Below are 14,057 nucleotides of genomic sequence, written 5' to 3' on the forward strand. Positions count from 1 at the left end.
GTACTGTTTCTCTTTTCTTTCTGCCCCCGCAGACCTCAGCGGTTCCATTTGCAAGTAATAATCCTTGTAATTGAAAAATAACTTCTCTCCTGAGGAGGAAGCTGATGTTGAGGCCTGCAACAAGAAAATTGGTGTGGATCACCAGAATAGCCTCTCTGTCAGTTTGTGTGTGTGTGTGTGTTTTATGTGTGCATTCAGTCGGGGCTCTCACCCCGGCAGCATCTGAGTGCATGGACAATGTCTCCAGTGGCCTCGAAAACCCCTCTTTTATTTTCCCACAAATCCCAAACAGTTTCAGGCTTGTCAAAGAGAGCAGACCTTAAGAATGATGAAGAAGCCTATGCTAAAAAAAATGTTTCCTTGAAAAATGTTTATTTTACAGATGATTTTCGGAGATAGATGTTTGAAAAAGAGCTCACAGGGAACAAAACATGACCTTCGGCACTTGCAAACACTGAAATCTCAAGAGATGTAAACAAAAGCAGCACTCTGGAGAAAACCAGCAAAATCACTGCGACCCCCCCCCCCCCCCCAAAAAAAAGAAGCTTAACAAAAATGATGAGGAAGGCCATCATTAACTAGCAGTTATGTTGCTTGCAAATAAGCACGTTATTTTCAGCATGTAAAAACACTCAATATTGCATTTTTACAAAAAACACATGTTTTTGACACGACTTGATGTTTCTGTGTCTCACCTGTCAGGTATCACGCGTACAGAGAAGGACAAAGGGACGCTGTACGAGCTGACCTTCAGAGGGGAGTCCACTCATGAGTTCAGACGCCTGGTCCTCTTTCGCCCGTTCGGCCCTCTGATGAAGGTGAGAAACGAGAGAGTGGACACCGTCAACATCCCGATCAACATCATCGTCCCGCTGTCCAGGCGCACGGACAAGTTCAAACAGTTCATGCACAACTTCAGGTGAGATTCGACGGGTCAACCTTTTCTCAGATCTTTGAACGCTTCGGCTCTCTTTCAAGCTCTCAATTAGAAAGTCAGACAAACATAAACAGAAGATTTTGAATTATTCAAGACAGATTCTTTGTGTCACAAGTAACTAATTCTGGAAAAAAAGGAAACTCAATTGGAATTTAAACCCAAGTTTCAACTCCAGTTTTACATTTTAATTGGGGAACTGGCAGACGGAGACAAGGAGTGGGAGAGATTAGAGGAAAGGAAATGAACATCAGAGAGGCTATTTTTGAAGGAACATGCAATTAAAATTTTGAAGCTGCATATGTAGTGTTATCAGTTAATTTATTTTGGTGCTGGTCGGCATAATAAGAATGTAAACAAATCAGAGTGAGGTATGAATGATTCAGACAAGGGTATGAATTAATGCAGTTTACAGAGCCTAGCTCATGTTCTCATTAAGTGAAGGTTTTATTCATAATCATACTTATTTTTCATCGATATTTCGAATCTTAAAAGTACATTTTATTTCAAATATTTCCAGGCCAGTATGTGCAAGCAATAAAATGGTGAAGAATTTTCAATTTTGACAAACTATGAGAGGCGGATTGGCAGTACAATACCCATCAGCTTACAGTAAAACGCACTTTATTCAGCTGAGCAGTCTGTCACCATCAGTTTGGGAAACATCCTCCTTAGTGTCTGATTTATTGTGCTGCTGCTGCTGCTTATCACAGCTCTTTTTACATGATAAATCCTGCTTAGTAGCAGTGTAGCAGCCCATTAAAAGGCCCCCCTAGGCAGACTACCAGCAGCTGATATACAACGTGGCACAAAGTGTACTTACTTGAAAGAGTCGGCGAGTCGCTGAGCAAACATTTTACCCTCATCCATATTTAAGGACAAATTGTTGTGTGTGTGTGTGTGTGTGTGTGTGTGTGTGTGTGTGTGTGTGTGTGTGTGTGTGTGTGTGTGTGTGTGTGTGTGTGTGTGTGTGTGTGTGTGTGTGTGTGTGTGTGTGTGTGTGTGTGTGTGTGTGTGTGTGTGTGTGTGTGTGTGTGTGTGTGTGTGTGTGTGTGTGTGTGTGTGTGTGTGTTTAGGAGACGATAACGGTGAGTTGCTGCGTGTTTATCATATAATCTTTATTCACCTTTAGGCTGGGAAATAACAGCACTCGTGATGTACTGTGAAATGTCTCCCGAGTGCAGAATAAAGAGATAAAATGTGCGTTCACACACGCAGGCTGCAAACGATTTCAGACAGGCACTCTGAAGAGGAAATATTTCCCTTGCATCATGACATTTTTTTTTTAACTTTTGTTTAGTTCATCTCTATATCTAGTTCCAGTGAAAAATGCCTCATCATCACAACTAAGAAAATCCTCTATTGATGCCGGCATTAAAAGAACATCTTAAACACAGCAGCAGCATCTATATTAAGTGTAAAATAATAATCATATTACACAGACTATTCAGTTTCCCCTGCTTGTATTTAGTTATTTTTAAGCATCTAACATCCGTCTAGTTGTGTTTTCTGAGACATTTTGTGCTCGTGGGGAAAACTCTGACGTGTGTGTATGTGTGAGCAGCGGGACAGGAGGTGAATTATCTTCAGCATGAGCGTGATGTATTTGACGTGTCTCCATCAAAGTGCCTACAGGCATCTCCCACCTGGTCTCGCTGTTTTTGTTTTGTTTTTATTTTTTACATATTATGCACAATGTTTTTCTGTGATTTTAAGGCAGAGAGCCAGGATGATCAGGTTCATACATGCAAATGAAGATTATTTTCAACATCAGTTTCATTGTTTGTTTGTTTCTAAATTAAATCATCCTTTAGCTTTTATTTATGTGAAAACAGTGGAAAAGAAGATTAATCTCCTAGATCTAAAGGTGTTGCTCATTATGGTTGAAAATTCAGATTTTTTTCATTATCAGTTCCGTTGTTTGGAAGTTTTCTTTTTCAATCCTTTGGCCTATAAATATTAATCTTTAGAAAAAAACTTTACCATCTCCTAGATCAAAGGTCTCATTATTTGTCTACCAGTGAAACCCCCACCCAATGTTTTTTTTTTAAATCAATCAATCAAACTTTATTCGTATAGCACTTTTCATACAACAAATGTATCACAAAGTGCTTTACATCAACATAAATCAAACAGCAACAACATGACTCCCTCCCCCACCCGTAGCCCACAATCCAAAAACTGAGGTAAAATAACTAGATAAGAACAGGTACTGAGGAAACGCTATCATTAATTCTAAATGAGGAAACACAGGAGGTTAGAAATGTAATAAAACTAGATGAAATGAGATTCAGTTAAAAGCTAAAAGAGATATTAAACAAGCGGAAATAAGTAAACAATCACAATTTAGAAGCCAAGACCTGTAATGGCTTGATATTTCTACTTAAAGATTAATGTAAGCTATTTATCTGAGTTGTTGTTGGATTTGATGCTCAGCTCTCAGGAGACTGAAAACCTCCAAAACAAGGCCTTGTTTTTCAAGACCCTAGTTTTATCACAAAGCTCTTCCTTCCTGTAACCCCCTCCTCTTTTCCCCCTGCTCAGTTTGAGAGTGCTTTCATCCCTAATGTGTCTTCCTCTGTGTGTTTCTGTGTGTGTGTGTGTGTGTGTGTTTAGGGAAGTGTGTGTGCGTCAGGACAGCCGGGTCCATCTGACGGTGGTGTATTTCGGGAAAGAGCAGATGAGCGAGGTCCGCAGCACTCTGGAGAACACATCCAGGTGGGTTGGAAACACGTCCAAGATCAGATCTTTTGTTGTAACGGGTGAACTCAGAGTGTGGAGGGCAGATTATGAGCTCAGAATGAACTCTACTGCAGTCTTTTAGAAGCAGACACTAGAAGGTTTTTTTTTTCTGCACATACAAAAAAAAACCCTCTCTTCTTCTTCTTCTTCAAATGTTTAAATCTGCCTCTTCCAACATTCACACAAACACACATGCACACACCTCCTGGCTGGGCGTCCTGCCACAGCCACTCATCTGTCTGATGAATAATGGAGTAGCAGTGTGCCACCCACGCCGCGGAACCGAGAGCCACCAGCCAACACAGATAAATTACATCGGGCCTGTGATCCTCCCTGACTCACGTTAAAACCTCTCACACACGGACCTCGACACCCACACCTCCAGAGACGAGTGCCGTCGGGCCGATCGGCTTCTCTCCCTGGACTGAGCCGCAGATCCTCCCCAGGGGGTTGCTATGGTGACGCTCGTCGATTCCCAGCCTTGAAGGTTTTTGTTTGGCCTCGAGTCAGTTGGGCGATCTGTTGTATCTCACAGCGTCTCTTTGTCTCCTGGTGTATCTGCCTGCTGCTGTCGCTTAGGAGAAACTGTGAGGATTAGAAAACAGTCCTCGTTCAAAACACTTTAAGTGAAGAGAAATAAGAAAGGCTAAACTAAAACCTTGGAAAGAGAAACCCAAACTGTAATACAACTGCTGCTGCATGGCATTTTGATCAGAGCTGTCCATTAAACCTTATAAATATGTGTTTTTTTAACAAAGAATAAGACAGTCATCAGTGTTGTGTTGACAGTTGTTGTAAAGTAGTGCTGTGCAATGAATCACAATTTTATCATTATCACAATGCAAGACTTTGTTATAACCAAATCACAAAAGTCTGAATTACAATATTGAAAGAAACATATTCTATGTAAAAAAAATCAATGTTTACTCGGCGTGTAACATTTTAACTATTGGATGGAGGCCCAAGTATAATGGCTGAGCTTCTACACCATTTTGATGCAGTTGAATGAAATCCAAGCTAGCTCTCAGCGACCCTCAGAATAATTAATGCCAATGTAAAAAAAAAAAGTTTTTTGGATTAGTTTTAGATTCAGGAGGGACATGATGCACACCTAAAGATCAGCAGATAGATGTAAAAGCTATGAGTTAAAGGTCCCATATTATGCTTCTTCTGGTTTTATATGCCCTTTAGTGTGTTTTCCAAGTGTCCTGTGCATGTTTAGGCACATCTATGTGCAAAAATTCAAAGTCCGCGGAAACGCGGCTTCTCCTACGTCCTCCTGTTAGCTGTAGCGTTAGCCGCATGTAACGCTCGGTTCTAGCCCCCCCCCCGATAAAAATGTGTCAGTGCGACGTCATTGTCAGTGTGAGATCACTGATCTAAGCCCATTGGCTCGTTGTGGCAAGCCCAGCAGCTCATGTTGAAATTTCCGAGACGCGTGCTGAGCAACTGACCAATAACGACAGAGCGGATCGGCAGACCAATCAGAGCAGACTTGGCCCACGTGGGATCTAACAGTGTGGGCTCAGCAGAGCGTAGCTGACGGACTCAGAGCGTAGAGGGAGCAAGGAGGAGCAGTACATGAAAACAGACACTTTTTTACAGACTTTAGCTATTGTGAACGTACAAAAGTAGGTACATAGATTAAATATACGAACCCCAAAAAGGGCATAATATGGGCTCTTTAAAGCTTATATGCACACTTATTTATCATGGCACACAGTTAAACATCATTTTTTTAAAATAATTATACGATCTGAAGAGGACTTGTGCTGAGTTTGGTGTCAATCGAGCAAAGTAATTGTGAAGAGATAGGTGTAATTTGTTCTACAGTCTTTAAGAAAAACAAAGTGACAGACTTTATTTTCCTGCCAACTCAATCGTGCCTACATTTTGAAATGAGTTGGTAAGTTTCACAGGCACGACTGATTAGTTCTGAATTCATTAGGTTTTTAAACTTTGGAAAGTTGCTGTAGCTCCACCATCCAGAAACTCAGCTCACAAGGTTGGTTGGACAGGGTTCGTAAGAGAAAACAGAGTGAATTAAAAACAGTTGGAGGAGAAGAACGTGAAAGCACAGTCAGTGTAAGGAGGGCGTTTTGGATTCGCTCCTGTAATATCTCTCCCTGTGCAGCGGTTCAGCCTTGAACTCTTTAGATCGCTTCGTATTCCTCACACCGCTCGCACGATGCATTCTCCAGTTAAGTTGCAGCTTTTCTGGGTGTGAATCAGTGTGACTGTAATCAACTCTGTTCTCGACTTCGCTTGGTCTCGCCTTCAGACTGTGATTGAAATGAATGGGAATCATCATTGGAGATAGCTACCTGTAGTTCCATTATCCTTGACACAGGCAGACACGCACATACAGTATACACACAGTTACAGCTCACAGAGATGATGAATGAAAGCGCGCGCAGGCAATTTGGCTGCAGCCGAGATCATTATTCCTTATTGAGCTATCCATCATTTATGTTGATGAGGAAAAGAAAGTTGGCAGGTTTGGAACTTCCATCCTTTCTGCATCGTTTTCTGTCAGACCTCGTGTTCAAACAACTGCCACGCTGTGAAAACCTTCCAGGAGAGACTGTCTGAAAACACGCCTGGTATCGGCGACTGTAGTGTGAGCCACGTCTTTTTTGATCAGAACCCCTGAGACACAGCTGTTCCTCGAGCTAGTGTCAGCATCAGCGTGCTAACAGGCCCACGACAGGAGGTAAAACATGCTGTTGTTCTGCAGGTAAAGCATGTATCATAATAACAGTCTGTGTAAAGCTTGTTGCATGCCAACACTGCAGTGTTAACTTTGCCAGCTTCTCTACATTTAGTCTTAGTTTTAGTCTTTAGATACAAATGCTTCTTAGCCACATTTTAGTAATTTTTACCCTTTACAGTTTAAGTCTAGTATAAGTCGACGACACCACACTGGATGAAGCGGAAGAGCAAAAATGAATGCCAAGGAAAGAAGAAACTGAGAATATCCTAACAGAAAGAGAGGTGTGTCAGGAAGGAGAGCATAACCAATCTACCAATCTTCGATTTTGTGGAGTTGGTTTGAGTCATTTTTGTGGTTGTTCCACTTGATTAATGATGTTGAATTAATAAGTTATCACAATTGTCTTTTATCGACCCACTAATCTGTCACACTAATTGACCTGGAGCTGGACCAATAGTGCAAATACCAACAACTGTTTCTTTTATTCAGCTTGCGAGCCTTCAAAATAGTCTAAATCCAACAAGAGCAGCTCGGGATTGCCTCGCTCTCAAGGTCTGCAACCCAAATTGGGTTTGAACTGTACAGTTCAAGTGCAAGTGCACACAGAGTAGACACACACCTTCGCTCACAAACAAATCAATATCTTTTCCCAGCAGTGATGGCATCATTACATTCTGATTCTACGCTGCCCTTCCTACAAATTAAATTCACCTCAAGAAAGTGGTTTGATTCGTCTCTGCCCCCAAACTACCTCAAGCTATTTGCTCTTTTTTTCCTGCCACTAACTCTTACACTCCCTGCTTTTAGTAAGACCCAAATCTCCTCTAGCATACTAACCCCCATCAATGTCTTTACAAGAACTAAATGAGGGTTAAAAGGTTGGATTTTCATTGCAGGTGCTAATTTTTAAGGTGCCAGACTGCCCCCCCCCCCCCCCCCCCTGCAACTAAAGCCATGAAAAAAGAATAGATAAAAAGCAATGCTCCAGAAAATCCGAGCCTCCGTTTTTCAAGCTTTCTGCCAGACACCAGGGATATCGTCTAAAATAGATGGGATCAGCTGCCAAAGTTTCAAGTATTACGCTTACACATCCACACTTCAAAGCCTGAACCCGGGCTCAAACCTTTGGGGGGCATATACGACCTTACACACTCAGGAATAATGATTCAGAGACATGTTGGATAAAGAAGAAGAGATACAACGGAGTGAGAGGCAGGAAAAGGAATGAGTGATCTGCTTTTTTAAGAGATGTCAGTCGATACGTTGGAATAAAATCTGAGTTTCAGACGCAGAGGAGTGACAATGGCTGTGGGGGGAAACAGAGATAGGAAGTTCGAGCAAAAGGTGCAAAGATAAGATGAGAGAAGAAGGAGAAACGGCAGGTTTTCCGGGGATGGAAGAAGAGCATGAACGAGGATATCAAAGGGAGTGATACGTTAAGAGGAAAGAGGAGGGTTGGAAATTTAGACAGATAAAGAAACAAAGGATGAGCTCACTCTGTCACTCCTTCAGCTACAGCGTTTACCTCATCTTTCTCTTGCACCATCTTCCCGACCAATAAGCCCTGAATGTTGTTGAGGCTTTTCTGTTAGTTCACAGAAGGGGCAACAACACTCTGAAGTGACTCTGAAAGCGCTAAAGAAATGGTAGGATAATGTACACCAGAAAGAAGAGGAGATTTGAAAGCTGTCCATTATTCATCTTAAAGAGTGTCTTTGCACAAATTACTCACCGCTGATAACTTGTGTAGCTGTCTCGCCTGAGGGCTGAGCCTCAGAGTGATCGCAATTTTACATTTTTTATAGCGTGCACTTACCTCCCCATTACATGCAAAGACTGCTGATTCCCCGGCTCACTGTAAAGCACAACCCTTTTTCTACTTACAGAGTACAGCAGCCGGCCTGCTCTGTAAACAGCAGACAAGATGAAAGACAGGCAGGCAGGAAAATTGAGTTGCTTAAAATCGATAGCAGGTATTAAAAGGATCCAGGGTGGAGGAGAGCTTACAATTGGTTTTGCTGTGTTTAAAAAAAAAAAAAACAACAATGAGAGATGTTGAGGAAGTGAGAGCAGATTTTCTTCTTTGTTTCAAATGTATTGATGGGGTGATCAGACTTATGGTAAAGGCCCATTAATGTGGCATTAAGTTTGTCCCATTTGTTTTATATGGGGCATGAGGAATAGCTCTGCAAGGCATTGTGGGATTCCAGGCAAGGAATGAATGACCAGCAATGCTAAAAACATTAATTTATTTGCAAAGTGTACAAAAAATGCAAATGAGGGGAAACTTTTTCTTAGAACTGAGTAGTAATTAACAGAAAATCTACAGAGATGTATTGGTGGACAACGGCGAATAAAAAATTGGCGGAGAAACTGGCGTTTTATTTATTACTCAAACTTTGCTAACAGTAATGCTACTTTTGAAGAAGCTGAAACATATACTTGTGTTTTTAAAAGAATACGGTCTTTGGGCTGAACCTGTTTCTCTTCTTGAGGACAGACCTGACAAAGCTTTCATTTTTTCACTTTTTGCTAATCTGAATCATGATGTTGTTATTTCAGCAGACCTCGGATCCGTTAATTGCGAGTAAATCACGAGAAAATTGGTTTAATTTTCGGGTTCATGGCGCTTAAGTGAGCCAGAGTGACGCCGCGGTGTGACTTGGCTCTACAGCTCTGATAACATCATTCTAAAGACCATTAATGTCTGTTCACAATATGTCTCCAATGCAAGCCATCAAAAGATTGTTTGGGTATTTCTGTCTGGACAGAAAAAAAAGACTTAATCTACCATCTGTGTTGCCATGAAGCTCGCCTGGCTAAAAAGCAAGAATACTTCACCGGTATCTAAAAAGATGTTTAGGCTGAGAAGAAAATCACATATAGGAACTTAGAGGTGAGAATTTTCATATCTAGTAAGCACCATATCTGCAGTCAGTCCTCGAGCTGTATCCACATGCAGGCAAATAAATACAACGGTTACACTGAGGCACTGATCCACAAAGAAAGAAAACAGACCGAGAGAGAGAAAATCTGGTCTCGGCTCCCTGTCCTCAGCAGAACTAACAGGATCAGGCCTGCTGCTGAGACACAACATGACAGCTATTTACAGGATTCTCACTGTGACACACTTTCAACAATCTAGTCTGTACTAGGTACCAGCCATCACGCCCACAGTAAACAAATTGACTATTTTAAGCTATAATAGGGACGCTGATGCCTGTGGGGGAGACGGGAGGAAAACAGCCAAGTATAAAAAGTAATTTAGAAAACAAGGCCACTGCAGGGTTCAAATGGAATTTCCACTAGATACACAATAATACCACATGTTCATATTTCTGGGCATTTAAGAGCCAAAGGAAACAAGTAAGTGAACAGATAAACATCTCAGAATTATTTGGAGAGCTGATTCCCTCAGGCAGGCACACACTGCACTCACTTACCAAAATGAATAATAGCTCTCTGAGACAATTACATTTCCCCTAAATAATGTTGGTAATCAGGAAAACGTCACCGCCATAGAACCACTTGTGAATTATTAATCACCTTACATCTCTCAAGATATAAATATGCACAGCAGGATCACATAATCATTGCAGGAGATTTGCAAACTGTAAACGTAATATGAAGCTATTAACAGGAGATGATTAGCTTAGCCACTCAAGCTCACTTATGACACATTATGAAAAATGGTAAACTAAACATTTTTGGTACTGACCTCTTTTTTTATATGCAGGTCTGTTCATTGCCTTACTGCGTTGTGAAAGCCAACGTGTAGAGAACCAGTCGGAAGCTTAACATGCACACAAAAATCTAACATGCACACAAAAATCTAACATGCACACAAACACAGCGCTGTGTCCTCCACTTACTCTGCCAGTCTTGTAACACCTCTGTAACTACCTTTTATGAATACATTTTTTAACAGACCACAACATGTTATGGGTAATGGTTCAATCAAGACATTGTTTTAAATACTGGGGTCCCACAGGGCTGTGTCTTATCACCCATTCTCTTCTCCATATACACAAATGAAATAACCTGTGGATGGCAACAGACTGACACTCCTTAGATATGCCGATGACATGGCATTGGTAGCCTGTCTGGCAGATGAGCGCTCCCTGTCCACATACAGGAAGCATGTAAACACCCTGGCCCAAACATCACTAAGACCAAGGAGCCATTTTGAGGGGGGGGGGGGGGGGGCGCAGGACATCTGACAGCCCACACCCTCTCTGTTTTAACGTGCTAATGAGACATAACAAGCTTAAGATGATTAGCTTTAAATATGCTCGTAGCCGTGAAGTCAAACAGTTAAAATGTAAGTAAAACAATGATAACAGTAGCCCTGTTGTGTTATATCATACATTGTTAAAACAGCTGTAGAAGTTTCATGTTGGAGGAGAGACTTCTGTTATGTCGTTTTCCCTGATTTTTAGGCTTTCTGCCAACCTAAGCTAGCCTGGCTTTAGCTTTATAATCTGCGTACCGATATGGCATATGTGTGGCATGACAGATATTCGTCCACTTCAAAGAAAGCAGCAAGCGCCAAATGATTCCCTCATACAATCAAAGTCACCACTTTTTGTATTTGAAGGAACTCATCAATACAGTAAATCTGTCTCTCATTGAGGTTTTTGGTTTCTGTTCATTCAGACAACGAGCTTCCCGCCCCATTGAAGTTGAGACTGAATCAACATGCGAGTGTTGCTGCTATTGCATTAACATTGTTTGGGACAAACAGAGCTATTGTGCCCTGGGTCTACCATCTGTAGACAGTTTAGAGCCAACGGGTGGGTCAGCCTCTCGTGGGACTCTCTGTAGACTGAAACAGATCGACTCTGTTTGGAGTTATAAACTGTAGACAGACGTGGAGCCTGCTCTCTGTTTGCAGAAGAAAGGAGTGACAGCACACACGCCCATGTTGTCTGCTGCATTGTATTTGTTCCATTTTTTTTTTACCTGGAAGTAGTTATCAGTCGTACAAACAGCTATTAATGCTAATAACCATTATAGTGGGTTTATGTTTATAATGCCCATGGGACGTTTGGTGTTTTTATATAAGAGGCTGAAATATTTCAGGTTACATTGTTTTTTTATATACACAAAAATGAATTCTCTAAAATAGAAATTCACTGACATCCACACTCGCACACACCAGTGATGTAAAAAGCATGATTCAAGCTGCCTCGAGCACAAACAAAAACACCACGTTTCCTCTGGTCATCCTGGTTTCCTCCTCTGTCTACCTGCTCTGTCTCTACTGTTTCCCATGCGTTAAGTCATCCAGAGCCACATGGATGAAGTGGGAGTCTAGATCCTGTTTGTTCAGCCTCGTGCAGAAAAACTGCGTTCCCTCAGTACCTTTTAACTGAGTGACATGAAAGTGTGCGTGTGTGTCTGTGCACGCATGAGTAAAGGATTAGTCATTAACAGCGTGATTTGTTATGGTTAAGAAAAAAAAAGCCACGGCTGTGTACATCTGGATCCAGCTGTTTGCCCTGACTCTCACCACATCCTCACAGAACTTCATGGAGATTTCTGATTCCAGTAAAACCTTGCTCATGATCCTTACAAGAAACCCAGAGAAATTAGTAAGGAAATGAAGGTTTAGCTGATGTGACCCAGGAGGATTTGTGAGGTCATCGTGTTGCAGTCGTTAGATGGGAAATATTAAAGGCACAAAACTGAGGATAAACAGAGAGAGACAGATTAACCCGCAAGGGAAGCCTGAGGCAAAAAAAAAAAATGCACAGTTGTTCGCCTCTATTGACCCTCGTCCTTTACTTACCCATTAAATACATCACATTTGGCAGCTCTGTGAGTCCTAGAAACCAGCCAGCTCTCTGAGAATAATCTGTTCCAATGTGTGCTTTGTTGTTATGTTGTGTTGGTTTGTGGTTATTGCTTTGCTGCATTTGGGGGCGATATCAAGTGTAATAATGAAGATATTTAAATTGAATCTGTGCATTTAGGATTTCACTTTACATCATACTCTACTTCAGTATATCCCAGACTTAAGAGTATCCCAGGATGCTCAATGCTTCCACACAGATATATTCACCACGATATGATTGCTTCAGAGTATATTCTAGGCTCTGGTCTAGTTTCCCCTTCGCGTCGTTGTTAATGCAGCCTCATGAGTGGTCTCTATGATGCAGCTGCCAGGGTATCAGAATGCAGATCATGATGACCTATTTGCCGCAGATTGGACACAAACAGATTTCTCAGCTGAGGTGCATCATGGGCTCCCAGACCCAAGACCTGCAAGATAACCTGTTTAATATTCAATCATTTCAATCAAGCTATTGGCTATTAATATTACACGCAAGCAAATGGAACATAGGCCAGCAAATTTAGAGGCACAAAGCAGAGAACATCATCGTTTTTAGATACGACAATCAGCAAAGAAATAAACTCATAAAAGAAGTGAATACATCCTTAATGTTATATACAGTACATCAAATAAAACTTCTCCATATTTATAACACTTGCACAACAAAACTCGGAAAAAAACAGATATGAATAGTTAGAGAAACTGGTTGTCGGTCTAACTTCTGTATTTCTCTGTGTCTCTGCAGGGAAGTGAATTTTAAGAACTACACTCTACTTCAGCTGGACGAGGAGTTTTCTCGGGGACGGGGTCTCGACGTCGGGGCCCGAGCCTGGAAGGGAGGCAACGTTCTGCTTTTCTTCTGCGACGTGGACATTTACTTCACCGCTGACTTCCTCAACACCTGCAGACTCAACACGCAGCCCGGTGAGACACGCAACACAAGCCCCTGAAATGTAGACAAGATTAACATTTAAGTCATCTCAAATGAGAACAACAGTTATCCCAACAGCACTGAAGAGGGTGTGGAGGGACTAGTAACACTCTAATTTTGACTTGTATACATGCATTTTTAGATTTACTAAATATTATAAGGAATTTTCAACACTCTATTCACATATTTTATTCACGTAAAACCATATGATAGGTTTATTTTTGTGCTTTTTTTTACAACTTTACTTAGAGATAGGACAGAGTCAGAAATTGGAGAGAGAGAGAGAGCGAGCGAGCCATACAACTGCACTCAACCCCGTTAAATAAACCTCCTGTCTGACAGTGCTGTCTCTCTCCCTCTCAGGTAAAAAGGTCTTCTACCCAGTTTTATTCAGCCAGTACAACCCCACTCTGATTTACGGAAGTCCCGAACACGTCCCACCTGTGGAGCAACAGCTGGTAACGAACACCAATCTAATGTCTATCCCCTTCTTTTTCTCTCCTTCAAACACGCTACAAGCCCAAAAATGGAAACTTCACTCTACATGCTGTGCTGCAAGGTTTTAGAAATATTTTCCCTCTCCAGCTGCTCAACGTACAAATCTATAGAATAAGCCTACTCTTGTTGAACCTAGCCCCCCTCTGAGTATTGAGCTGATATATTTCCATTCATAAGCTCTTGAAGATTTGTTCTCTTCTCCGCAGGTGATCAAGAAAGACACGGGCTTCTGGAGGGATTTTGGATTCGGCATGACCTGCCAGTACAGGTCGGACTTCATCAACATAGGTAAATAAATATCACAACATTCACAACAGGACATGCACTGCAGCCGACACCAATATCTTAGACGTACAGGGATGTAAAGCAGTGGCTCTTTGGGGTTTGGATTCCTGGATGGCTA

At 41.6% G+C, this 14,057-nt stretch overlaps 1 protein-coding gene across 1 annotated transcript in view; it reads left to right on the forward strand.

Annotated features, from left to right (window-relative positions):
- The window catches only part of csgalnact1a (chondroitin sulfate N-acetylgalactosaminyltransferase 1a), a 37,227-nt gene that overhangs the window by 17,990 nt on the left and 5,180 nt on the right, over positions 1-14,057 (forward strand). Inside the window, exons 3-7 of the mRNA XM_061060772.1 lie at positions 703-919; positions 3,551-3,652; positions 12,971-13,149; positions 13,520-13,614; positions 13,861-13,942. Of these exons, the coding sequence (XP_060916755.1) occupies positions 703-919; positions 3,551-3,652; positions 12,971-13,149; positions 13,520-13,614; positions 13,861-13,942 (675 nt within the window). The remainder of the gene's footprint in view (positions 1-702; positions 920-3,550; positions 3,653-12,970; positions 13,150-13,519; positions 13,615-13,860; positions 13,943-14,057) is intronic.

The sequence above is a fragment of the Labrus mixtus genome, chromosome 17 (genome assembly GCF_963584025.1).
Source record: "Labrus mixtus chromosome 17, fLabMix1.1, whole genome shotgun sequence".
In the NCBI taxonomy this organism is placed as follows: domain Eukaryota; kingdom Metazoa; phylum Chordata; class Actinopteri; order Labriformes; family Labridae; genus Labrus; species Labrus mixtus.